Consider the following 27,660-nt stretch of genomic DNA (forward strand, 5'->3'; position numbering starts at 1 on the left):
CAACTCCCTGTAGTCTAGTTGCCTGAATTGCTAACGATTGGGCCTCTGATTTGCCTGTGTCAAATGTCTCCAGCTCCTGAACTCACGGTCATTGCATATTCTAAATTGTTGGCTTCACTGAAATTGGACAGATGCTGAAATAGAAACCTCTGTGTAACTGAATGGGTTGCTTGGTAGTAGAGACAGTAAACTGCTTGATCAATGAAGTTGGTGGAAGATAGAAACGCCGGGGATAGAGGCGTCTGAGTGGGTGGGTGTCGGTAATAGAAATCTGTAGAATGTGTTGAAGAAGGCGGCAAATTGGATTATGTATATGGTTGACTGTGCTGATTTGAAGTGGATGCCTGGGTACAATAGATAATGAAGTGGTAGCGTGATGGTGATTAGAGGCGATGGCAGCAAGAGAGTGGTTGTGAGAGAGGAATCGGGTGAAACTGTGGGATATTTGATGTTAATGGATTGGTTATAATCGGGCTTGGTCGGATATTTGGGACTGGGTCAGATGGGAAGGGGTTTGGATCCTGTTATAGAGATGGGCCAGCTGGGGTTGGTGTTTAGAGAGTGGGCCTGGGTCGTAAAGAGTAGGCTGGGTTAGTTGGGCTACATGGGCTTGAATGCTAGGGTTTGAGATTTGTGGAACAACACCACAATTTTTTTATGAGCAGCAGAAAAAAACGAAAATTTTTTTTTTGGCGTGAACAGTACCCGTGAACAGTAACTTTTTTTTTTTTCAACTAAGACTGAAAATTGAAGAAGAAGAAAAAAACTGCTGCCTGTACCAAATATTCTTTTAGTTCGTGCTGTTCCAACAGATTTTGGGTAGGAAATATGAATAAATTTTGGATTAAAGAAAAGAAATTACCCATGGTTCGGCTTTGATACCAAATTTGATGCAACACCAATAGGATGATTAATAGAAACGGAAGAAAGATTCAGAAAGAATGGGGAATTAAGGGAGGGGATAGAAGAAGAATTCAATAGAAGAAGGAGAGGGATGCGCCATAAGCCACCAAAATAATTATTCATTCATCATCAACTGTCTCAAATGAGAAACAAAACAGAAATAAATAGCAGAACATAAACCCTAAAGAGAAGGGCTTGGGCCAAATCTACTAAACAAGCCCACTAACGAAAACATAAACAATAGTCCAAATAAAATATAACTAATAGTCCAAATAGAAAATAAATAATAAATGGATGTCCGCATCAAAATCTTGGAATCATTCAATGACTATGGCACTCGAAGGCCTTACCTTAACAGAATGTCTTTCTTCGAGAACTTTCATGATGCCCATTTCAGCTTCTTGAGCCGCAACATCCTCCATGAACATTGAACCTATGCAATGCTTACGTGCATCGAATCTAGGAGCCACATTCTTGTATTCTTTACTCGGAATGTGCCAAAATATTATTTCAGGTATCCTAGAAAAGATTCTGCATTAAAATTCTGAAGTACCGGAGAAGGGAAAAGTAAAATACTTGGAAGGTGCCATCTTTATCTCCTCCTTTAAAACAATTTCAAATGTGCATGAAGAAGATGGCGAATGGAACTTACAGTTTTACACCTAATTATATGTATTTTGTCTAGGTCAATAAAATGCAAACATTTCTATAATAGTGTTGAAATTAAGATTCAATCTTCCAGTACCTTGCATCAGGATTGACCTCTGCAGATTTTTGCTGGAACCAATTTACTTGAGCACTTGATATAACCTCAGGGTATGACCCACCACCTGAGTCGAAGAAGTACATATATGCCACAGCTGCTTCCGAATCACTTGATGATGAAAGTTTATGAACATAATTAGAAACACTAGGCCATAGATTTTTTGGACCATTCATTGAATATGATAACGTGTTATGCTCAGTTTCACTTTTCATCAACTCCAAACGTGTTGTCCCTCTGAAGCTGCAATCTTCAGCTCCTGACATTAAAGCTTCTTATAGTGAGGTATCGATTATGATACGCTTTCATACGTTTTCCTATTTCTTGCCCTTGTTTAACAATAACTTTCTCATTAATGTTCTTACTTCAGATTTTAAATGGTCAAATCTAAATGTTGTTCTCATCTTTGCAAGATGAGTTAACAGAAAATAATGGAACTTGCAACTCACCTGCATCCGAGGTACTTGGAGCCGGACAATGAAGATGAGGAATTCCAGTAGCTGAAAACCACTCCATAGGCCACTCAAAGGATGCATCATCATGGTTCCCAAACACACTGGCCCAGGGTATTCCCTTGGCTCTTGTTGGCGATACTGCCTGATCCCAGTATAAACTTGCATTCTTTATCATTATATTGTTGGCCGTGATGACATCCCCAAGATAAATTACAAAGTCTGTCATACAATTTCAAGTTCTTGCATTGATCTATATCAAATTCGTTACAAAATCTGATTACAGTATAAAGTATTGTTCATCTAAGACTTTAAACTTTAAAGCTATTTTACTTCAGTTACTTCAAAAGTTCCCATATTGAACTTCCACTTTTCACCAGTAAAAAAAGAAAAGTATTATTCCAATACTTAGCTTAATTACTTAAAAGTAAACATCCTCTAAACCAATACACGAACTTGAAGTAACAGTTGGACACCTAATACAATTTCTTTGCTGTAAATCACACAGACCTGGCTTCTCTTTGTCAAGTACAGTGGACATTACTTTGACAGAGTTCACGTCCTGGATCGGGCCCCAATCCATCCATGCGTCCTCACCAAAGTGGAGGTCCGCGAAGAGTGCAATCTTGAACGGTGAACCCTGCCGCATCGGAATATTATTTTTAGGCGTGTTGCCCTGGGCGAAGGTCTGTGCATTTCTATGGATTTTGAATTGTACGCCGGAGATCACAATGACACAAATGACAATCCATTGGAGGAGTCTTAAAGGGCTGTTGGATGAACTCGGCATAGGATTATCGGAGAAATTAAGGGGGAAAAGCCGTTGAGATCGAAGGAATTAATGATTGTTAATGTTGGGTTTATATTGATTTGGTTTTGAGAATATTGCATCACTGGTCCTCAACCTATGCTTGAGTAGATAATTAATCTCCAACGACTCTTAAAAATGAGCACATTGATTTGATTTACAATCCTTCAATATACTTACACAATATGCCATGTCTAAAGATTTGAAGAGAGACGTATTTCCATGAAAATCACTTGAAGGTTTAGCTAAAAGCAAGGAATTGATTGTGTGTAATATAATGAAATATTGGAGATTAAATTCCTATTTAATTGAGTAATGCTATTTAGTCTTACTAAGGTTATAACCCTAGTATAGATGACATTAATTAATATGACATTAAATTATATGTGAAATTAAATAAGTTATTTAATTTCACTTTTCATTCAGTCTATTAACATCATCTAGATTGGAGTTGTGACCCTGATGGGGATACATAGCATTATGCTATTTAATTTATCTGAAAATTATATTTTAATTTATAAAATTATGAAGTCATAAAATGTGTTACTAAAATTAATTTTACTTTTGAATTAATATATGAGCCTGTTTGGGCCTGATTTTTTCACCAAAAAATTGATTTTTTGACTGTTATTTCACTATTCCAATCGTCATATTTGACTTCTTCTCTCACAGATAGACCGAACTTTTCTCTTAACGGTCAAAAAATCAATTCTCAAAATCACTCCCAAATAGGTTCTATATAAAATTATTCATCCAAATCTAATAGGGACTAAGTCTTAAGGTTAAGGATGAACTTACTATTAGGTAGGGGACATTGTTGCAAATTTCATAAAGAATTGTTTAGTGAAAGAAGAATTTTTTTTATATTTTTTAAATTAAAATTTAAAATATTGGTTTGAGAATCAATTCAGGACATAGATCGTCCATCTGCCGAAGTATCAAGGAATAAACTATCGAAGATGCTAATATTTTGGACACGTCCTAATTTTTCTAATTAAAATTTGCAATTTTCCAAGGTTTTTGGAGCTTTCAACTATTCAAAATTTTAATTAGACCTTATTTGGTAGGGATTAAAATTGGATTTTTAATAAATTTTGATAAAAAAAATTTTGAAATGTGTCGTTAAAAAATTGTAAGATCCATAAAATATATAATTAAAATTAATTGTTTGACTTTAATTTAGATTTAAATCTGATTTAAATCAGTACCAAACGGACCGATGTTCGAGTTCAACCTGACATTCAAGACTCAAGAGTATACTTTGTTGTATATTTGATACCTTATGTTCAAACAATCCACTCGTTAATTCTTGTATATCAAAATTGTACATGTAATTATAGAGTACTTTCATAATTAAATTTAAAACAGAAAAAATAAATTAAAGATTTCGTGTTAATAAAATAATACTAGTTAAATTTAAAATGTATTAAATAAAATTTAGTTTTTTTTTTTTTTTGCTAACATGTGTTTCATTATCTTTAAGCAAGGGAAAATCAAATTGGAACAAACTGTTTTGGACCTGACTATTCTTGGAATTTAGAGCTCAAATATATACATTGAATTATAATTGTTTTAGAATATGAAAGAACAAGAAAACTGTCAGGAGAGTTTGTCATCACATGATTCCATGACTGTATATTTCATCGCCTACCCTTTATAAAATAATGTTATTTTAAGAATGTTCTATTACTAGTAGTGACGTAGCCAAGATCATAATACGAGCTTTGATTGGCTTATAGAATTTTCGTTACAAAATTCTTACAGGAAAGACACAATCATGTGGGGCCCGCAATTTTGTTGCCAATTTTTTATACATGTGTGACACCCGGTTTCATCTCTATTCTGGCACAATTATGTGAATCTCTATTCTGGACATTTAGACTAAATGTCATAATATTGGGGGCGAAAGAATTTTGTAGTACACACACACACTCGCTTAGGTCCTTGCTTGAGCCCCATTTTTCAATGATACATTTTTTCTCCATACTCATTTTCAGTCGCACATTTTTCAAAAAATCACTATTTCAAAATTTATTTTTACCAAATAATAGAGCTCCAACAAGATCTAAATAACAATGTTGAATACTATAATCTTTCACTTTTGAACTATGGAACATGAAATCGAGGCTATGTTGATTTTCTCAAATTTATTTTAATCACATATTGTTTTAATAAAATAATTTTGTGCGTGTACATATAGTTTTTCTACTTTTTAATCACTTGTTCTCTAAAATTATTTTTCACAAAATTTATTCTAAAAAATTGCATCAAACAATCCCTGAATAGAAAGAGGACAAAATGCTATGATATATTAAAACCCGAATGGAATATGCTATATCTAAATTCAAAGTTTACATTAATGTTGACATTGTGTGAGATGTAGAAATCTGTGTCGCTGATTGTTTTAAATGTTGTTTAAATAAATGGCAAAAATGTGCGGCACCTTGTGCACTATCAAAAACTTGTCAACATTAATGTCATTGTAGTGGGATTGAATCCAAATATTTGCAGGAGTGAAATGTCCCATTAAAATTGTATTTAAGCTCACTAAATTGAAGATAAGTTGTGCAAATTATTATTATTATTATTATTATTATTATTATTATTATTATTATTATTATTATTATTATAACTCTTCTATAACACATCGTCCACAATGCTCTTGGGGTAATCTACATCTCACACGGGCCGACAAGCAAATAAATAGAAATGCATACAAGACTTTGGGTAGGATATTACAACTATGCTCGCATATAATGATATCATTAGTGCACTTTTCAGTAGCATAGATCATATACGCAGTTGTTAGCTTTGTCATGCAACATGTATAAGGGAGTTTGCTTGACAAGTGACAAACTCCCCCATCCAATCCGATAATGCCCTCTTAGTGAACCATGTGCTTCGTATCATTGTGCAACCATTGCATTTCATTCTCTTCTAGGCAAATAGGTAACAAAAATTCTCCATAATTGCGGCACCACCATCGATGAATGGGTATTACAATGTCCTGCGTACATCTGCCCGTAGTACCACTATACATACCATCTCTGATTCCAACCTTCACCTATTGCCTCTATAGGCATTATTTCGTCGAGTGGACAACATCTTCCACGCCATTGCACATTACAAAAGCACCAGCACGAGGTGCCCATCATTGTGATCTCCTCTGTAATGCTCATCGTACTCTACAAAACAAAGAAACATGTGGATTGGTCCAGTTGTACAACACATAATTGGCAAAGATTTTCTCCCTTGTCTCACTTCTTTGTCGACCCGACGTCAATGATCTTCTACAATCGATAATGCAATGTTTGAACGAATCCGCTTTCGTACCACTGTAATGGAATGCCTGCAAAGCCCAGAGTTCTTGCAAACCCTCGAGGTAGGTTCCCTTGATAGACCACAAGCATATAAATAGACAACACGTATAAGATTTTGAGTCGATGTTGCAACTATACCTTCATATAATGATGCCATTAGTATTTTTTTTTTTTTTTGCTCTTGTGAAAATACAAGTCATATATTTTTAGCTCTTAGAATTCTTGTGGCCCATATTTATATGAGTTTCGCCAATCACATGACAAGCTACAATAAAAATAATAATTGTTATTATTATCTCCTTGTTAATGCCAATATTTTTTTTGGTACTCGAATGATTGTGAAATTATATATTCATGTACGTTTCATGGCACGTGTCGTGTTAAAAATATAAAAATATTTAGCATTGCATCTCAAACATGTGCGAAATGCTAATATAATAATAAATAGACCAAAATCTTAAGAGAGTTAAATTACCTTTGAGAAATTTTTTAAAAAGTTCTCCAACCGTGGAGTGATTTAAAAGGTTTTAAAGGTAATTTGGTCAAGGAAACTTAAGACGTGTGAACTTAAATACATGTAACCTTTTTTTAGGAGAACCTCGCATGCAATTGAACAGATATATGAATATCATTAAGTAAATTGAGAATGGTGTCTTTTTACTTTTGAATACACACCCATGGGCGGAGCTAAGGGGGTTCCTGGAGTCATGACCCCACAACTTTTGAGAATTTTTATTTTTGTGGATAAGTTCTGTTTGGTAACGATTGAATAAATATTTTAATTTAGATCAAAATTAACGATTAATATTAATAATATATTTCATGGAATCCTTAAATTTTTAATTTTTATCAAAATATACTAAAAATTTAATTTTTACCCCCACCGAACAAGGGCAAATCACAATAAATTTTAAAATTTTCTCTTTCCTCTTACCATATCTTGCTCCCTCCCTCACACCTTTTACCAAAACCTTAACCCTTCTAATTTTTTAAAATTTGTTTATAAATTTTCTACAAATTTTCATTTTCTAATCAAAATTTCAATTAATTAGAGCATAAATTTGCATTTTCTCCTAGCCTATTTGTATACTTAGAGTGTGTCTAAACTAATTATATTCAATTTAATTTATATTTAATGAATTGCATTTATTTGATTGAATATTGGTTATATGTGTTTTTCCTTCGATCACTTGAATTGATTGTTATATTAAATAGTACACTATAATTTTTTAAATATAAATATGCATATTCTTGTAATGAGAAAAATATTAATAAAATGATTGATCGAAATCAAATTGATGAAAATGACGAGAAAAATATTAATGAAGAATTTTTTTTAAAATATAAATCTGCATTTTTTCGAGTCAAGTATAAATATTTAAAAAAATTAAGAACAAAGTATTCGATTTGTATAGAGTTTGATTGTGTCTCCCTAACTAAAAATTTCTGAGTCTGCCCCTGTACACACTTGTATCTTTTTCACCTAGACTGTCCAACTAATTAATCATCCACTACTTAAGAGCCTTTAGTTTTTGGCCCGTGCAGTATACGATTGACCTAGGGCGCAAAACGGGAGGAACAAAATGTCAAAAATAGCCTTTCTTCTTATTCTTTCTTTTTTGGGGGAAATGTAATTAAAATAAATATTTCACTCAATATGGGATATATTGCAAATTATGTGTTAATTAATGAATAACCATTGTATTCATGCAACTCTAGTTATTATGATTGTTGTATTTCTTGTAGTCCTAATTCTTCCTTATAAATATGGAGTTTTAGTTCTTAATGAAAAACACAGTGTTAGAAAAACACAATCGATCTAGAAAGTACAGGCTCGTCCAAGAAAATGTCAAAGCTCTGATCATACATCAGTACTAGTCGTATTAGAAACACATAAATCAATTGTGCCAAGCGATCTTTTTGGTTTAAAGATTCAGTCATGTTTCCACTTGATCCATGTCTTATTCTGTACTCATTTAGCAACCTATGATAAAAAAATTTGACTTTTTAAATCTCAAGATCCAAAACTTCATTTCTATAAATATTGAAAAATAATATTCAACCAACTTCATTTCAAATCTTGGATCCAACACAGTACTAGCTACTATCAAAATTTCTTTAATCTCACTCCAATATTTTTCAAACTTGTCAATCATACTTGAAGCCATCATTTTGATTTCACAATAAAGAATTTTATCCAATCATAAATTGACAACTTAATCTCACAAATATTAGAAAAAATAAAGATTGGATGTTAGGTACTTAGTCCTAGAAAATATTTCAATCATTTCAAAAAACACTTCCAACTTTTCACATCTCTCTTTTGCCAAATTCCAGTCCGCATCACTAGGCAAACATCCATATTGTGTCTCACATTGCTTTAGTCAAAGAAAAACATTCATATACTGTAAAACACTACGAAGCAAATATGTAGAGTTCCATCTAGTTTTGCAATCTAGTGCTAACTTTTTGGAACAAGAAATTTTGAAATGACGTGTTGAAGTCTCAAATTTCTCTAATCTTTTTGGAATTGCCGTCCAATATGCAACACTATTACAGATTTTCTCAACATTTGAGCTAATCTCCAAACCATCTTTAACTATCAAGTTCAATATGTGAATACAACCACACATATGGAAAAATTCACCATTTATCAAAAGTGAACTACCAGAGAGTTTATTTAAAAGAATGTTGATTATGGCATCATCTGTAGTACAATTATCGACAATCAAAGTAGACAACTTACAATCAATATTCTAATCCAGTAAACAATCCATCAATGATATACTTAGTGCCTCAAACATGTGTGGACACGGCACGTATATGAACATGTATTTAATAAATGAAAATAACATAATTACGACAAAAAGAAATCTAAATATTACATAATAATAAGCTAAATTAATTTTATACAAGAAAAGTACCACATAATTTGATTTTGAGTCTCCAAACATCGTATGTGCGGTGATGGCAATGAATCCTTTCTTCTAATTAGAAGTCCACATGTGTGTACTGGTAGCAATTTTGCTATCATTCCTCTCCAATAATCTCATTACCTTCAATTTCTCGTAATCTTAGATTTTCAAAATATTTTTCTTTATAGTATTACGAGAAACGTTCTTAAATAATTTTGCAAAGTATTCATGAATCTTCTAAATCCAATGAGTTCAACCATTGAGAGAGGATACTCGTGCAAGATTATCATAATTTCAAATTTCTTTTGAGCATTGTCTTGATCAAAAGAGTAAGTACCTAATGAACCCCTCCACATGCATCCTTTAATGAATTTAATATTGTCTACTTAATATCTTTTTTATTTCAGCGAGGTCATCTTTTCGTATGTTCATGCAAATACTTTGTTCCATTCTTACTTTTATCCCCCAAATTTTCTTTCACAATAGTTACAAATTGCCTCGTCTTCCCCTTAATGACATTCATTTTTTTTTAAAAATTTTTTTTTGGGAAGTGGTTCCACATTACTGAAGTCAATTTTCATTTCTTACGTTGTCTATTATCCTCCACTCACCACACAAGTTTATTGGATCTTCTTGAGTGTTTACCTGACCAGGTAAGTCTTCATGAGATGGACTATCACTTGATCGTGACAGAGTACTTCCAATGCTTTGTATTAATGTATAATGCCGTAATCCAGACATCTAAAATGAATCCAAACGACTTGTAAGTATTAAGCTATATGATAAATAACAATAAAATCATATGCGCAACATAATATTTCCATATTCATGCAATGTATAGTCTCTCAAAATAAGTAATAGCAAAAACCTAGACTTAACACACAGTAATTTTCTTTCGTAGCAAACACCTAGACTTTTATATCTGCAGATTGCAAACTATAATTCAATCACACTCTAATAACTTTCCAATCCCTTACCAATGATTCAATTTAAATGAAAGCAATTACATTTTTTACTTCAATGCCTTTTTGAGGTTTCTCAATCTCCGACAATTCATCATTAAAGGAAATAAACTGTGTATTATTATAAATTACATCTCTCCTGTACATCTTAATCATAGTATTAAATATCTCGAATTCTTGAAAGAAAGTTGTTGACTTTCAATAACAAAACCATTATATTCTTATTTCAATAACGATACATCTATCAAAATTTAGTCATTGGGTTACCTGCTAGGGGTTAGCTAACTAAATTAGGAAGAATATAAAAAACATTTGAGAGATGTATCAGGACCTTTATAGAAAGAAGAAGATCTCAGGACTTCACAGGTTCAATCTTTACAACACGTTGATGAAGCTATGTATAAGACATAAACTCAAATGGTTTAAAGTAAAAATTAATCAAAACATAATATTGTATAAGATAAAATAAAATCCCATTCAAAAAATTTACTATAGCAACATTCTAATCTAGAGAAGATAGCATGGAGATTGGAGAAGATGAAGGGTTTGAAAGACTGTCAAATTACCTTGGGTGCTTCGGTTTGAGACTTGAGAGGAAGTGAGAGATGGCGAGAGAGATTGAGACTCTGAACAAGCACTTCGATAGCGTGAGGAAGACACGGTCACACGGCACCCTCACCCTTAATTCTACAAATTTGCTACAAGTACAGAAAAATTTTGACAGATTCTTACAGGAGAAACACACGACAGTTTTTTATTATTTTTGACACAACAAACACAAAAAATGTATGGAAATGTACCATACAGATGATGCTAACACAACACCTGAATCGTTTCTAATTCTAAGTTCTAAAATCTCAAATCCGAATGATGGGTAACGTGGCTGGTAGGTTATTGCCTTTACTGCCTAGGAATTGGAATCTAGTAAGTAGGCCAGTTAGGGAGTCATAACTCATTTTGGGCCTCAGCAGCTTAGCTTTAAATTTTAAAGATTGAATGGGATGGATGCGAATGGGGGCTTGTTACCCATCCCAGCCCCATACCCCACTCGGGTCAAAGTCTCCCGTCCTATACCCGATTCAATTATCCAATTAATAGGGTATTACCCACCCTGCTCAGGACGTGGCCTAGCGGGTATCGAGTTTAGTGAATTTTTTTTGTCATCCCTAATTCCAACCGATCCTCATTCCACCAAAATTCACCAAATTGCACCTTTTTTTTTTTTTTTTGTGAAAATCTCCTTCAACCCATTGCACCATTTTGGAAACGAAATATTATTTGCACCATTTTATACTAAAATGGTTAAATACAATTTTGTTCTTCTCTTCCACTTTGCACAAAATTTTGTTAAGGGTATTTAATGATTAATAATTATGGAATGAATTTAAATAAAAATGGTCAAGAAGTTTCAGAATAAAACAAACACAACTATTTAAAGATAAAACAAAAATGTCACAACAACCACATACATACGTTACACCAGAATTGTTTATTAATGGATTCAATATTATCGTAAATTTAACATAATTATTTATTTAGTAATTTATGTTGTTTAAATAAATAAATTGCTAATGATAAAAAATGAAGAAAATGATTAAACAATGTTCATTTAATGCAACTGTTAATATAATTGGTTGGAGATAATTTTCAATTTGGTGCAATACAGCAAAATTTACCTCAAATTTTTTTTTACAGGATTGGTGCAAACCATTGGAAATGGCTTTACATCAAAATTTACACCAAATTTATATTGGATTTTTTAGTTACAAATTATATTATTACAAAAATCATTAAATTAAAAATTGTATGTAATAAATTAAAATATTTTATTTATTAATAAATTTGAAAAAAATTTAAACATAATACTTAAATTAAAAAAATTACATTGAACGAACAAAAACAATTGTAATTTTTGACGTTTTAATGAATAATTTTACAACCAATCCTTTTTCCACCAAAATTCTCCAAATTGCACCATTTTTTCTTTTTTTTGTTTGTGAAAATCTCCTTCAACCCATTACACCATTTCCAAAATGGTGCAAAGGAAATATTCTTTGCACCATATTTGGTGTAATAATATTTATTTGCACCATTTTATACTAAAAATGGTTAAATACATTTTTGCTCTTTGCTTCCACTTTGCACAAAATTTTGTTAAGGGCATTTGAGTCTCTTTTTGTAATACAATAAATTATCATCATCATCATCATCATCATCATCATTGTTAATATGTACATTTGGTATGAATTTTAATCTTATAATCAATAATAGTTAAGGAATGAATTAAAATAAAAATGTTCAAGAAGTTTAAAAGTAAAAGAACACGATTATTTAAAGATAAAACGAAAATGTTACAACAATCACATACATACGTTACTCTATAATTGTTTATTAATGAGTTCAGTATTTTCGTTAACTTAACACAATTATTTATTTAGTAATTTATGTAGTTTAAATAAATAATTTTCAAATAAATAAATTGCTAATAATAAAAAAATGAAGAGAATGATTAAATGATGTTCATTTGGTGCAACTATTGGTATATTCGTTTGGAGATAATTTTCAATTTGATGCAAAATTTACCTCAAATTTTTGTACGATTGGTGTAAACCGTTGGAAATGGTTTTACATCAAATTTTGTACCAAGGTTTATATTGAATTTTTTACTTACAAATTATATTATTACAAAAATCATTAAATTAAAAATTACATGTAATAAATTAAAATATTGAATTTATTAATAAATTGAAAAAAAAATATTAAATATAATACCACAACTAAAATAAAATTACATTCGAAAATTTAATAATAAATTTTAAGTTTATTCAAATAATTATTACTTATTAATTGATATGAATTTTAAAATAAATGTTAAATAAAAATAAACATCACATGAAAACAATTATAATTCAATTAAAATTTATTAATTCTAAAATATAAAAGACCGATATGTATGGAACAAACATTTGTTGTAAAGTGGAAAGAAGGAGAAATTGATTAAATGAGTTTATCAAAAACTTTCAAATTTTGTTGTAAAAATTTGGAGTAAATGAATAGAATTTCAACAAATTTGATGTAATACACCAAATTTTGCATTATATTTAAGTCTAAATGGAAAGGGTTTTATACTTGCACCAAATTTGTATTGGATCTTATCTCTGGCAAAAAAATAAAAAAATTTCCACATGGTATTGAATTTAAAAAAATTTACAACGAAATTCGAACTCACAGGATTGCCGCCATTTACGTTTCTATTTAATTACCAGACCTCGTATTCTTCAAACCTAGTAATCTGTAAATCACATTCATGTGCAGGCTGTCTGAAAGAGCGTGAATCCCTCGTCACCCTCCTCATTTAGTCCTTAATAGCGAGTAACACACAGAACCCTGTAAATTTCTTCCAAAAGCGGGGCTTAAAATAAAGCCAAACAGTAATTGCGGCATAATATGTACTTTTCTTTACTCTCACCTTCAGAGCGTGTAACGTCACCTAACGATTTTGAACATCTTCGAAGTTTTCACTTTTGTGATCACGAACAGAACGCCTCCTTCTTGTTCTTGTTCTTTATCTAAATCAAATCCAATTCACCGATCGCACCCTTTTAAGCTCTTCCCTGACAAGAATTTCACTGCTAGCCTTTTTAGTAATTTCTTGAAATAGTACCTGTGGAAGAATCAAAACCCTTTATGGAGCTTGCAGTTTTCTGCGCATTGATTGCAACTTTTTGGATTCCTCTAAAGTTTTGAAGGAAAATCTGAAGTGCCCATCTTTTATTCTCTTGATTTTGGTAATGAATTTTCCATGTTAACTTGGTATCTTGGTTTTTGTTTTTATTTTTTAGTTCATTCTTTCTTATAATTTGTTCTAGAATTTTTGGAGTTGTGATCATGGAGCGTTGTACGGGGCAAAATTGGGATATATACAGACAGGAACCTCATAGGAAAAGATCACAGTGCAAGAAGCCAACCTGGGGTGGGTACTTCAAATTTTCTTTGTTTTAGTTGTTATTTATTTTATTATTTTAATTTTCCAATTTGTAGAAATATTCATGTCATACAATGTTAATTAACTTAGTTGAGATGCTAGTATATGTGCTGCTTTATGTTATTGATCCATTATATGGTGCAGGGGTCCATGAAGGTTGAATGTTTCCATTTTAGTTGAAAGGAGGGTTTCAAAATCTGCATATAACAAGTCATGTTATTTTATCATTTCATTATTTTAAATTTAATATTGAATTATGTATATATTGATTTTGATTTATTATTCAGCTATTTTGTCTAATGCCTATTAAGATTTTAAATGCAAGTGACAAAGATTGAGGCCTTAGGACCAAGAGGTCTTATGTTCAAATTCCATCAATGTGTGTTCTAAATTTATTTATTTATTTTTAACTTAGTTCATCGTCTCATTATCGCATTGGTTTGTTTATTAGTGATCTCATTGTGAAATTATTCTCGATTTTGAACTCATGTATCACTCACAGGGAAAAAAGGAAAAAAGAAAAATACTTCAGCATTTGCTGGTTTTTCCACTGTTTGCCAGAATTTGATAACTTTCATTTTTGTCTAGGCGTGCTATGTTTATAAGTTATAGTATTTATGTGTTCCAGTATTTCATTGTTATCTTATATTCTCCGAGTTGGTCATGATTTATTTGGTGTTGTATTTGTATAATCATGTAATTTGCCTTCCTCATTCTGTTTCCAAGTTGGTGATTTATGGTTTTATATTGATGTTTGGTGTTCTCATAGTATTTGTTATTCATTTTTTTTTTTTTTTGTATTTTTCATCATTCTACTTCCTGACTATAATTCTCTCTTTATTTGCCTTTTTCTGAAAATGATCTTTTAAACTTATTTATGCAGGTTGTTGGCAGCCTGCAGTACCTATATGGGAGAAAGAATTCTGCAAAGTGGTCGGTTCACTAGATTGGGAAATATTTCTGCGCAAGAAGAAGTTCGTTCACCTATATGATAATGTGATCAACTGGGATGACTCTGAAGGTAAAGAGGCATTTCAAAATGCTAAGACACGATTCTGGTCAGAGAAACATGGTGTTCCCTGCGAAATACTATTGCCTGATCCTGATCTTTACATTGATGAAATAGAATGGGATTCAGAAAATGATTTTGAATTGCCATCTGACCTTGATGTTGATCCTGTGTTCTTTGATTCGGATGAAGACCATAAGCCAGTCGTCGTTTTTGGAAATTCATTCTTTGTTAACCAAGCATTTTCTCCCAGTAGCTGGGGTGACTATGAAGAGAATATGATAATACTGACTCATTCCACTTCTGCAAATCATGTGGATCCATGGGAGCATAACTGGGGCAATGCATTTCCTAATGCGGCCGCAACTGGATGGACAGGATTTTGTAATAATGCATGGAACTTCATTGGTGGAAGAGGGCACGCTGATTATGCACCGTGGGTAGGTGGTTGGAATAATACATGGGGTTGGAATTACTCACATAACCCTTACAGTTATGGAGTCGAACCTCCAAATGTAACTTACGGGATAGCTAATGAAGTGCAAGGATATGGGACCTGAACCCTACTGCGCAGTTCAACGCTGGTAACTACATTTGGTGGAACAACGATGGACAACAGAGGGCAAAATATGTGGGAGAAACATTGGCGGACGCAGACATTTTGAGTTAGGGCTGAGAAACCTCGAACGTTGATAAAATGCTGACTTTAGGAGGGTGGAACTCAATGAATTTATATGGACCAGTCACTCAACAGGCTGCACTAGCAGTTGGAAGAATGTGGGATTAGGGAGATTACTTTCTTTCTATTGTCTTTTGTATGTATAAGTGGGTATCAAACTCAGCAAAGACTGGTGTATATTTGGAGTTTCTGTTGATGGATTTCTCTAAAATTGTTTTCTGATTGTTTGGGAACTGTTATTATAAGTTGACAAGTTATTGTTCAATTATTAGTGCTCTTTGCATTACTGTGTACTGAAGATAGAGTATTCTACAATTCAGGTATTTTTCAATACTCTATGTACTTAATTTGGTGGCTGAAATGTCGGTATTAAATCTGAGTTGGATACTTAAAGCAGATGGCCAGCTGCCTAAGAAACGAAAGAACCAGTATCAAATGAATAAAACTATTCATCTAGAGTCAGGTGATTATTGGTTTATGTGATTGTTGTCGCATTATACGATGTTTAAAATATATTGAATGTTTATTGGACAACCTGTTAATGACTCATTTATTATATGGAACGATGATCATTTAGATTTTAGATGAACAAAAGTACTCGTTTTAATATATTTGCTCATACGTTGATTTCTTCTCATGGTAGAAACTTCTTTAGGAAGATTACAGAAGTAAAATGGAACGTTATTGGTGTAGTCTTACAATTTGAAGTTTTACACCACTATCTAGCTTGAATCAATGTTCTAAAATGCATGCATATACTTTGCATATGGATAGGACGTTTTCAAAACGTCTCGTATATGGGGTATGCGCGTGATAATACGGTCAATCTCTTTGATTGACTGCGTATGTGCAATTGAACATCAAAATATGCACACATTTTTAGTAAAAATTGTCCAAACAAGCTAGCAAAGTCCAATCAATTTTTATAATTTAAAAAATCAAATTGAGTCCAACAAACATCAGATTAACCCAAATCACCCAAGCCCATGAATTACATACAGCAACCTGTTTGGTCTTGAAGTTTAAAAAAACAAAAATCAAAACATTTTGTTCATTGAGTTGCAATCTACATTCAGTCCGAGTTGCCGCCTTCTTCAATCTTCCTCTAATTTTACTGTTGAGATCTTCATTGAGTTGCATAAATTTGAAGGTACATTTTTTATTTTTGTATTATTTACCTAATCAGAACTTTGAGGGACCTTTTTCTCCCCAAATTTTTTATTTTATGAAAAAATATTTATCAAACTCGTCCATCTTTAGGTTATAATGATTTTGAAAGTTCTAGTCTTTTTTTTTTTTAATTATTATTATTGCTTCAATTTACTTGAAGACTAATGAAGCAAAATGATTCTTCAATTTACTACAAAGTTCAAAGAATGCATTTTCAATTTCATTTATTAGTTTAGAATATTTAATATAATATTAAAATTTGTAAAACACATAATTATGCATATGCTTCGTACAGGCACATATACATGTGATGCTTGATGCTCGAATAAAACACATTGTCACACATTATTCATCTTAAAACCTTGGCTTTGACATGTTCAATACACATTCTTGAACACTAAGATTTTAACTTCTTTTTGCTTGTAATCATGAAAGAACGGTTTAATTGGTGGTTTTATTAAAGTTGGATTGTCTATCATGTTAATGCTTTATCTATATTCAGGTTTATATTAATAACATGTGAACCTTTTTTTTATTTTTTTCACAAATATTGATACTGCAAAGAAAAAGAAAATCAATACAAAAGAAGAAATTATGCAATAATAGTATGAATAATTGACAAAATCTACTATCATTCTGAATGCACAGAATCAACTCAACTCAACGCTACTTCTATTCGTGTCTCCATCAACGAAAACTCAATACTTGGTTAATGTTAACCTACTCCTAGAGTAGACGAGTTTATCAGACAACACCCTTGCACGCTGACACATCAGCAACTTTTCTCCAACATCGACACTAACACTTGATCCTTCATTTGTACCAACCCGTGAGGATCCACCGTAGAAAAAAACAGAATCCGCAACAAATGGCCTGTGACACATAAGAAATAACTCCCATATTTTCAATAGGGTTTTTATTTGGAAGTAACATATAATCGATATTCAGGTCAAAGCATATGCCTGAAGAATGATACTTCAACCATGTATATCAAGACTATGAGTATGTTATGCGAAGCTTAAAAAGTGTACTTACAAGTAAACAAGTTCTAGAATACATAAATAATGTTTATCACTTATCAGTAAAGTAAATTATATTTTGATAGTAATCTTTTTGCTTAAAAGTGGAGGGTTGTAAAAAGTTGCTTCAATTTTTGCTTTTTTAAGCTTAGCCAAACGTGATATCAGCAAGACTTCTAAAAGAATCACGATGAATGTCTTGAGATCTCCAAGAGAGAAAGGAAAAAAGAAAAATTGAAACAGCAGTTCAGCACCTCGAGGATAATAATAAGAATGTTACCTGGAAAATTAGCAATAGAATGCAGAGTGTTTTCTCTGACTTCCGACCAAATTGTCTTAAAAATAAGTTAACGAGAGTCCCATCATTTGTCCCTGTAAGCAGGCCAGTCTGAGGATCGAACCTGATAGCTCAAAGACAAACTTATTATTATACGAGGATATTATTTCTGAACGTCAGGTAGCCAGGAAAGCACACTAATCAATGTACCTCGGCAGTCGATGCCGTGGACAAGGTATAATACCAGCTAGCTGAAAGAATGAAGAGGAAAAAAATAATTAATTCTATGCCTCCATCGTTTGTTCAAATGAATTTGCATGTGTGCCTGTGAATGTGTGTGTAGGTGTGCGCGTGTGAGAGCAAACACACTAGAGTGGGAGAGAGATACCTGAGGAAGTGAGAGCAAGAAGTTCAAAATTTGAGGAAGGAAGAATATCATAAGTGTCTCACTGAAAAAAGTATAAAAATAGAACTAAATGAATAAGACCAGGTCTTAGTTTAATGCATAACCATTTAAGGTATGCAAAGATAGACAACTGTTTATCTTGTCGCCATCCAATCAGGATTTAATTGGTGATTTATGTGATAAAATCAATCATATTACAGAAAAGTCACTGGAAAAAAAAATGAAATAAAATAAAATTCAAAAATCTATCTAAAACATATCTCAGGGCTAAGAATGAACTTCTAATCAATGGGGCTTTAATTTAATGAGTTTGCAATTGAGTCGATCAGAGGGTATAACAGCACAATGACTAAACTTCTGGGCTCAGTATGTATGACCAATCAACATGTATCATTTCTCTTTCTCACTTTGGAAATTTCCACGTTCCATCTAATCATCTAAAAAGACAACAAATTCTAGATAAACAACTAGTGTGAGCAAAATAGACATATTTCTCATCTCTTGAATCCATAACTGGGAAAAAAATGTCTTCTAAGATTTGCATGGTCAAGATGCTGTGACGCTGATTGCCAATGACAATCAAAACAAGTCAAACTAAGAAGCAAATGCTTCAATTTTAGTTCAAAGTAGCTTAAGCCTATATTTAATGTGATTTAGACAACTAATAAGCATAAAAATTCCAGCATGATTTCAATCAAATTTAGTAAAAGTAATGTCTTAATCATTCTCTTATAGAGCATGTCCTATCATCAAATTTCGCAAGTTGTTATATGACTCCCATTTGTTAAACATATACATGCTAAGATGTAATTTAAATTGTCTATTGATGCCAAGCAATGATGGACTGGGAACTGAAGAAACACACCTATAATGGCCTAAAATACCGACTACTGCCATAGTCATTCCAGCAAAGTATGTGTACGTGTCACCAACAAAAACAGATGAAGGATACCTATATAAGAAACATGAACAGAAATATAACTGTTAGCATGCAGTGAGAGTTCTTGTACTGGTTAAAAAGAACCACAATATGATTACCAATTGTAAGAAAGTAAAGCTAAAGAAGTGGCGAGCAAGGGTTGAACAAGGTAAATGGAGAATGCATGTGCTTGTTTGTATTCAGGATCATTTGATGCCCCAATTTGCATGACATTATGTATCAAAATCTGCAGTTATAATTATGTCATATTTAGTAAGTGAATAATGAAGATTCACATCGATGTCCAGACGATTTCTAACTTACAGCACAAGCAATAATAACTGTTTGCCCAACTTCAAGGCCGTTGATGCCAGCATGAATATTGATTGAATTTGTGCAAAACACAGCCAAGAGTCCCATGTAGAGTTTATATATCCATCCTGTTCATATGAAGACGTTACTTAGGGAACTGGAAAAATTTAAAAGAAAGATAGAGAGACAAGTTCTTCTCACGGATAATTTGTAAGACAATAAAGTACCTAAATCTAGAATGTCTAATCCAATGTATGGAACAAGAGGCTTTGGAATACTGATAGTTGTGTGCCCAGCATAGGCCATTAACAATGGAAGAGCTGCTATAGATGGCAACACTAGTTTCCTGTCTTCAAAGTTACATTTAAGTAATTAATTATCCATCACATAAGTAATTCTGAAAACAAACAAGAAAAACAGGGGACTTCTATATTAATAAAACTCACACTCTCCAAGGCACATCAAGGACATCATCAACAAATCCAAGCAGAATCATGAAGCAGATTGATGCTAGTGCAGCATTGTATTCAACTAACCACTTCTCAACAAAAATGTTAAAAGAGTTAGACCTTGACTACAAGAAGATAGGAAAGCTCAAAAAATCAAATGGAAAATCATAGGTGAACAGAATTTTGAAACAGATAAAAAAAGTGAAAGAGAACAAACAAAGAGAGGAGAATAACACTATAGAATGTGAAAGCTGATAGCATGTACTTAAATGTTATTCAAAACCATTTAGATGACGTTGAGTCCTCATTGGATGCCTAATATTATTCGTAAAATTTCCTTTCCCATTCTTCACTAACATGTATATTCCCTAATTTCGTAAAATTTCTTCTATTTGGTCAATTAGCACAGGTCATTCCACAGTATTATCACTCACCAATTGAAGAACTGTAACTACGTCAAACTGTATCATGAGTCGATTATTAATTTACCAATAAAAAAATATAACATTCTAAATCTTGCCCCATCCATCACTTCAACTTTTCTATCAAATCTTAACATATGATTCTGGAGCATTCTCTCACAACTTTGCTTCCATTGATAATGTTATTCCTTACCAGAAATTAATATATCTAACGTAGGAAAATCCACAATGTCGAAACTTAGCATTGTTTCTGGTTCAGTATGACAATTGCCACAAGCAACAATAACAAGTAACTACAATTACCAAATCATGCAATTATACTGCAAATCATTGATATTGCCTTACCATACCATTATAGTTCTTTTTGGATTTTGTAATGATCTAAGATAATATACACACATTTCTCCCCACAGGAGTTTCTTCACGCCTCAAAAACTATTCAACTAATACCCCAAGAAGTTCCAAGAAGTGCTCTCACATTTTAAATTGGTCTTTGTAACAAATGAGCAGGCCACCATACATTATCTGTGAAACATTTTATTGTTTGTAGGTGATAGGAAGACCCATAAAAAAACATTTAAAATAATACAAATCATGCATTTATTGACTATTAAGGAAACAATAGGAGGCAGGGAGCATTCTTGATGCAAAAATGCTGTAGAAGTTTAAGTAGCAAGGATTTATCACACTTGAAAATTGAACTATTACAAGAGATGCAAAAAGGCAAATGTACTTACATTTGAATCTGCTGTGAAGTTAAAATATTGAAACAATATCGCCACGACTAGAAATACTGTCCCTACAACAATGCCTAATGATTCAGGCCTGCATAGAATATATTAATACCAAGGTTAATCAAAATCTACATCTGGGTACTATTCTTATCAAATGCAAATCCACCAATCATAAATTAAGGCTATTTGCATGCTTAGTTTCATGCAAATTTATGTGACAAAAAAATTCTAAGCTTTTCTCAAATTCACCTGAAAATTACCTAGGGCTGGATCCACGGGTAGGAAGAGTGGGCTCTAGCGTACCCAACACCCAAAACAATCAAAGAAAAGTTTCCAGCTTGGCTGTTTCATTGAGCCAGTTTGCGGGTCAATCCTTTATTATAATTCTCGACCGTGAAGAAAAATTCTTGATACCATTTTGAAGTACTCAAGGTGTACTTTTGTAATGCACCTTTCAATTTGCATAACCACTAATTGATGAGGTTGCAATAGGAGTTAAAAATGGCTGCACGAAATGGCTTCAATAAATGGTCGTCACCTCTTTTGGCTTATTTTCGGGCTATATTTCTCGATTATCGAGACAGGTTCTTGGTATCACTTTGAATAACTCACAACTAACTATGCAATACATATCTTGAAATGAAAGGCCATCAAACGATGGACTTAAATAGTTAGCTAAAGATGACATTTATTGTACTAAATATTCATATTTAAGGTAAGGCTCACCGTACCCAATTTTCATTTCCATCATACATTCAAAGTCTTATTAAAAAAAATTGCAAGCCCCTGGTTGATTAATTTTGATTCTGCCCTCATAACCACAGTTTATAGAGTTCTAAATGGAAAAATACATATCCGTCAGACTTTCATCCCATTCCACAGAAACAAAAAGTGATACAAATTTAATAGATGTAGTGCCAACTCGATTGTTTATATAAATATCAAACTTGAGGAAGCAGTGTTAAATAAATAAATAAATAAATAAACCCTTCGATTTTGTAGTAATTGGCGAAAATTCGCCAAAAATATTATTGAAACTAATTAACGCTGATGCTCTAAGTGATGTAAATATTTCATTGCTCACTTGATACTCTAATAAAGAGTTCCCCAATTCTATAGATAACCCGAATATTCATTTTAATAGAGTGTAAGTTCAAAACTCTATATTAAAGTGAGCTAACCTAATAATGACATCCCATACCAATAATTAATAATTCAGAAAATCCGGAACTAAAACCCCGAAATTAAATAGAAACTTACACTTTAATGGATCCCTCAGGGGTACCTTTCTTGTTAATATCGAATCCAAACATATTTCTCCTCAGCACGTACTTCGACGCCACAGGAATCATAGAAACTGTAATAAAAAACCCAAAAAAGCTGACGAATGCATTGATCAAAATCGATTTTTTCAGTTCATACTCGATTTTGTAGTGAGAGAAGAGCAAGTAAAAATACGGGATTGCGAAAATAGAAAAGAATTTGAGGATTGTGTGGATTTTTGCAGGCCAGATAGGAGGGTTTGGCTTTGCGGGTTCGGGATTGGTTTTATCCGGGTCAGGTTTTTCCGTTGTGGTGTTCGTTGCTGAAGGTCGCCTCCTATTTCCCATTGTTGCAGGTTTCGTTGTTTCTCTCTCTGTCCAGGTACTTATTATAGGGATCTCGATCTCGGAACGAGACCAATGCGGTGTTTACACGTGGAAAAGTTTGTCATATGTGGGTCTGATTGATGATGTGTCCATTGCTGGTTCGTCGATATTGTCATATTGACACCATAAAATGAATATTACAATAAAAGGAGGTCATTGAGCTCATTTTGTTAAAAAAAAATAAATTTTGTGACATGTGCTTAAAAATTAGGGGAAAAAAAAATTTGGGTTCAGGGGTTAAATTATTTTATTGAGAGAATATATAATAAAAAATAAATTTAAAAAAGAATAAATTTTGAGATAATGGTCTCAAATAAGGGCAAAATGTTTTATTCCCCCTTTTGTGCTTTTGATTGATTTTTTTTTTCATGAAAAATATTTTTCTACTTTTAGTTACGTGATCATATTTTCTTTGAAAAAAATTCTTTAAGGAGAATAAGTTTTATTTTTTAGGTAACTTACTCTTTCTTTTTTTCTCTCGTCTATTCCCTCTCTCTCTTCCATCTACCTGCTAATAAAAAATGAACAAATATAATATTTTTCTAAATTGAAAATAAAATCAATATAACACATTTGATTGACAATTTCCATGTAAATGAATTGCATAAAATTTATTTTCTTTTTGTGTAAATTCCATGCTTACAATTAAATACACCCCAAGTGTCATATCTAAACATATAATTACTGTTTGGTAGGAATTAAAATCTAAATTCTATATTAAATTAAGTCAAAAATTAATTTTATTCACAAATTATTGGCATCAATGTTGTCATTTATGATCGATACACTTTTGTCAAGAATTACTTATAATAATATTGATGATACTATCGATAATTACCAAGAGTCTTTTGTAATTATATAGTGGATTTGTATACGCTTATAATAATATTGATGATACTATCGATCAATTACTAATCGTAAATGGGATAATAGGGCTTCACTTATAACTGTGAATCTAGAAGTCATGAGAGTATGACAGAGTCATAGGAATAAATTCATAATCTCTTTTCCTTTACTAAGTTGATTCCCTTGGAATTTGAGCAAATCGATGAATTACGAATTTTGGAAATGTTTGTCCATGTCGAATTTACGAAAGTTAAAACTCTAATACATAACAAATTTTAGTTCCGAAGTTGAGAGTGCCTTTTACATCGAACAATGTGAAGTCGAACTGGATGAGTTTCATAGCATCGACATTTTTTGTTTTTTAATGATGGAAACTGAACGAGTTTCATGGAATCCCCATAGAATAGCTTTTATGAGGAAAACTATAAATAACGTGTTAGAAAATAGAAGCTGAATAATGAGTGCAGAAGAAACTGGAGGAAATCAACTGGTTTTATTGAATACCAAACTATATAGCCTCACAAAGCAAATAGACATAGCTGAGCCAACGTAAAAATAGCCCACATCTAACAATTCCTAAAACGTACTGTGAAGACCAAATCAGCAAATAACAGAACCCAAAAGAAAATGTATTTACAGACATATTGGTAACTAACCACTAAACCAGAAAGATAAATAACTAACATTTCCTCCCTTAAACTGAACACTACAAGCTCAGTTTACATCAGTTTCAGAGCAAACTCCCAATTGTCCTCGCAGCTTGACAAAAGGTATTCAACTTGAGTGGCTTGGTCATCATATCAGCTAATTGCTCTTGTGTATCACAAATATACTAATTCCACAATACCATCCTTTGTAAGATTTCGAAGAAAATGAAAACGCACATCTATATGCTTACTTTAACCATGCATCACTAGATTCTTCGAAAGTTTGATTGCTGAGCTACTGTCACATTGAATAACACACGACCTGCTTTGATTCTGATCTAGCTTTCCCAACACCTTCTTTAACCATACAGCCTGACATGTACATGAAGTTGCTGCAATGAATTTTGCCTTTGTGGTAGATAAACTCACTACTGGTTGCTTTTTTGATGACCAAGAAATTGCCCCTAAACTTAATAAAAAAACAAAAAAAACATAACCTGAGGTGCTCTTTCTATCTTCCAAATCCCTAGCATAATCATTGTCAGTGTAAGCAACAAGTTCATCATCTCCTCCCTTCGTATAGAAAATCCCAAAATCAATTGTTCCTCTCAGATACCGTAGCACCCTTTTTGCTGCCTGCAAATGTAGCTCAGTAGGATTCTCCATATACCTACTAATGAGACTCACTACAAACATTAAATTTAGTCGAGTAGCTGTGAGGTACATGAGACTTCCTACTACTTGTTTGTAGTAAGTCTTATCTACCTTAACTCTCCCTTCATGTTTCACAAGCTTACAACTAGGAACAATGGGATTGAAGACAGAGTTACTTTTAGCCATTTTGAATCTGTTAAGTACCTCTAAAGCATACTTTTTCTGACTTATGAAAATACCATCAGATTTTTGCAAGACTTGAAGACCAAGAAAATATCTCAGCTTACCAAGATCAATCATATTAAATTCATGCTTCATGGAATGTTTAAGCTCAGCAAACATTAATTCATCATTTCAGGTAAATATTAGATCATCAACATATAAACTAACGATCAAAATTTTACCTTCCTTGTTAATTTGATGAACAAGGTATGCTCATAGTCACATTTTTCAAAGATTGACTTCATGAAATATGCTTCTATGCGACTATACCAAGCACGGGGTGCTTGCTTCAACCATAGAGTGCCTTTTTTAGCTTATAAACCTTTTGCTCATTTTCTTTTTGCACATAACCACAAGGCTGCTCAACAAAAATTTCTTGATTCAACTCTCCATGTAAGAATGCTGATTTCACATCTAACTGATAAATGGACCACCATCTTTGAGCTGCAAGTGCAACTACCAACCGAATTGTTTCCATACGCGCCACAGGTGCAAAAACCTTAGTATAATCTACTCCATGTTGCTGTGTGTAGCCCTTCGCCACAAGTCAAGCTTTATGCTTTTCTACTTCTTCATTTTCATTAGACTTAGTCTTGTAAACCCACTTTACTCCAATTGTTTTTCCTCCCTTAGGTAAATCTGTCAATTCCCATGTGCCATTTTTCTTTATCACTTCCATTTCTACATCCATAGCTGTTCTCCATTTCTCACTTTTAATAGCTTCTTCAAAGTGAATTGGATCGTCAGTTGTAAGCATAGCAAATTGAACTTCATGCTCTTCCTCAGAAAGTCCTTCCCCTTTCTCATAATTGCATCCAAACAGGTGGTCTTTTGTTTCTTGCTACATTTGAGATTGGATTGATTGGTCCACAGATGTCTGCATGTACCAACTGTAGAATTTCAGCAGCTCTCCAGTTGCTTTTCTTTGGAATTGAAAACCTATGTTGTTTTCCCACCAAACAATCTTTGCATAGTTTATAGGGAGGCTAAAATTATGGTAATCCATTCACCATCTTCCTTTGTTGAAGAGTCTTTAAACCTTGAAAACTCAAGTGGCCATATCGACAATGCCAAAGCTGCAAAATGTCTTCTGTGACTGAGTTAAAACAAGTAGATGAAATAGGCTGGGATAGAGCATGCAACACAAACATGCGATTTGAAGACATGTTGGTATCCATAATCACTCCTTTCTGTGAATGAAACACCTTGCACTTGTCATGTTGAAACAGAATGGTAAGCCCTTTTTCTTGTAATTGACCAATAATTAGCAAGTTATTCTTCAACTCAGGGACATAGAAGACTCATGTTATAATCTCTATCATTTCATTCACTTTCAGCCTTACATTCCCCTTTCCTAATACAGACATGCTTATGTTGTTCCCAAGCTTCACTGAATCTCGAAAGGTTTCATCAAAGTCTGACAAATAATCCTTCCTTCCGCACATATGATTGCTGCATCTAGAGTCAAGAAACCACGTATCTTCTCAACTGCTAGTTTTGTTGAGATCTACATATGCCATTAACAACATCTCCTCTTGATTCTCTATATAGTTTGCCTCTGTCTCTCAGCTTGGACATTCCCATGCAAAATTTCCTAGCTTGTGACAATTATAGCACTCCACTGTGCCCTTATCAAAAGATCTCTTTTGCGCCCTCTTCCTCTTCTTTTATAATTTCCACGACCACGTCCTCTGCTCATGGAGATCACTCCATGAGTAACTTTCAAAGCCTGTTCTACTTCTAGCACATGAGAGTTCATGCGTTGTTCATGTACAATAAGACTACTCTTCAACTCATCGATGGTTAAAGTGTCTAAATCTTTAGATTCTACAATGGAACAAACAACATAATCAAATTTGGGAGTCATAGATCTTAAAATCTTTTCAACAACAGTAGTATCTCCATGAGTAACTTTCAAAGCCTGTTCTGCTTCTAACACATGAGAGTTCATGCGTTGTTCATGTACAGTAAGACTACTCTACAACTTATAGATGGTTAAAGTGTCTAAATCGTTAGATTCTTCAATGGAACAAACAATATAATCAAATTCGAAAGTCATAGATCGTAAAATCTTTTCAATAATAGCAATATTTCCCTTATCCTCACCATTAGCTTTCATTTTGTTGACAATGGCAAGA

At 32.8% G+C, this 27,660-nt stretch overlaps 3 protein-coding genes across 4 annotated transcripts in view; 1 reads left to right on the top strand and 2 right to left on the bottom strand.

Moving 5' to 3' along the window:
* Positions 1-2,943, bottom strand: part of LOC111399655 (probable inactive purple acid phosphatase 16) — a 6,475-nt gene extending 3,532 nt beyond the window's left edge. The window contains exons 1-4 of the mRNA XM_023027091.1: positions 2,629-2,943; positions 2,116-2,340; positions 1,649-1,925; positions 1,254-1,422 (exon numbers count right to left, since the gene is read on the bottom strand). Of these exons, the coding sequence (XP_022882859.1) occupies positions 1,254-1,422; positions 1,649-1,925; positions 2,116-2,340; positions 2,629-2,908 (951 nt within the window). The 5' untranslated portion in view covers positions 2,909-2,943. The remainder of the gene's footprint in view (positions 1-1,253; positions 1,423-1,648; positions 1,926-2,115; positions 2,341-2,628) is intronic.
* Positions 2,944-13,404: 10,461 nt separating this feature from the next.
* LOC111399657 lies at positions 13,405-16,067 on the top strand. Of its 2 annotated transcripts, XM_023027093.1 has the most exons (3): positions 13,405-13,911; positions 13,993-14,096; positions 14,992-16,067. In XM_023027093.1, the coding sequence occupies exons 2-3, from the start codon at positions 14,012-14,014 to the stop codon at positions 15,675-15,677; spliced, it is 771 nt and encodes a 256-aa protein (XP_022882861.1). In that variant the 5' UTR covers positions 13,405-13,911; positions 13,993-14,011; the 3' UTR covers positions 15,678-16,067. The 2 variants fall into 2 exon arrangements, with proteins under 2 accessions (XP_022882861.1, XP_022882862.1); XM_023027094.1 differs by lacking the exon at positions 13,405-13,911 and having other exon boundaries at positions 13,922-14,096.
* Positions 16,068-17,535: 1,468 nt separating this feature from the next.
* Positions 17,536-23,124, bottom strand: LOC111399658 (UDP-N-acetylglucosamine--dolichyl-phosphate N-acetylglucosaminephosphotransferase-like). The gene is made up of 11 exons (XM_023027095.1): positions 22,765-23,124; positions 21,508-21,595; positions 20,346-20,437; positions 20,127-20,245; positions 19,912-20,027; positions 19,707-19,834; positions 19,534-19,620; positions 18,651-18,711; positions 18,473-18,513; positions 18,266-18,386; positions 17,536-17,839 (listed from the first exon to the last, which is right to left on the bottom strand). Exons 1-11 carry the CDS (start codon positions 23,112-23,114, stop codon positions 17,780-17,782), a joined length of 1,263 nt encoding a protein of 420 aa, XP_022882863.1. The 5' UTR covers positions 23,115-23,124; the 3' UTR covers positions 17,536-17,779.
* Positions 23,125-27,660: the final 4,536 nt, after the last annotated feature.

The sequence above is a fragment of the Olea europaea genome, chromosome 9 (genome assembly GCF_002742605.1).
Source record: "Olea europaea var. sylvestris chromosome 9, O_europaea_v1, whole genome shotgun sequence".
Classification (NCBI taxonomy): Eukaryota; Viridiplantae; Streptophyta; class Magnoliopsida; order Lamiales; family Oleaceae; genus Olea; species Olea europaea.

What these genes read in the sequence shown, in the direction of transcription:
- LOC111399658 (XM_023027095.1), bottom strand. Translation starts at nt 23,114, where the DNA reads ATGGGAAATAGGAGGCGACCTTCAGCAACGAACACCACAACGGAAAAA. An exon ending in GCTTTACTTTCTTACAATTG is followed by an intron (nt 19,621 to 19,706) that starts GTAATCATATTG and finishes TTTCTTATATAG; the next exon opens with GTATCCTTCATCTGTTTTTG. An exon ending in CCACGGCATCGACTGCCGAG is followed by an intron (nt 18,387 to 18,472) that starts GTACATTGATTA and finishes TTGAGCTATCAG; the next exon opens with GTTCGATCCTCAGACTGGCC.
- LOC111399657 (XM_023027093.1), top strand. Translation starts at nt 14,012, where the DNA reads ATGGAGCGTTGTACGGGGCAAAATTGGGATATATACAGACAGGAACCT. An exon ending in GTGCAAGAAGCCAACCTGGG is followed by an intron (nt 14,097 to 14,991) that starts GTGGGTACTTCA and finishes TTATTTATGCAG; the next exon opens with GTTGTTGGCAGCCTGCAGTA.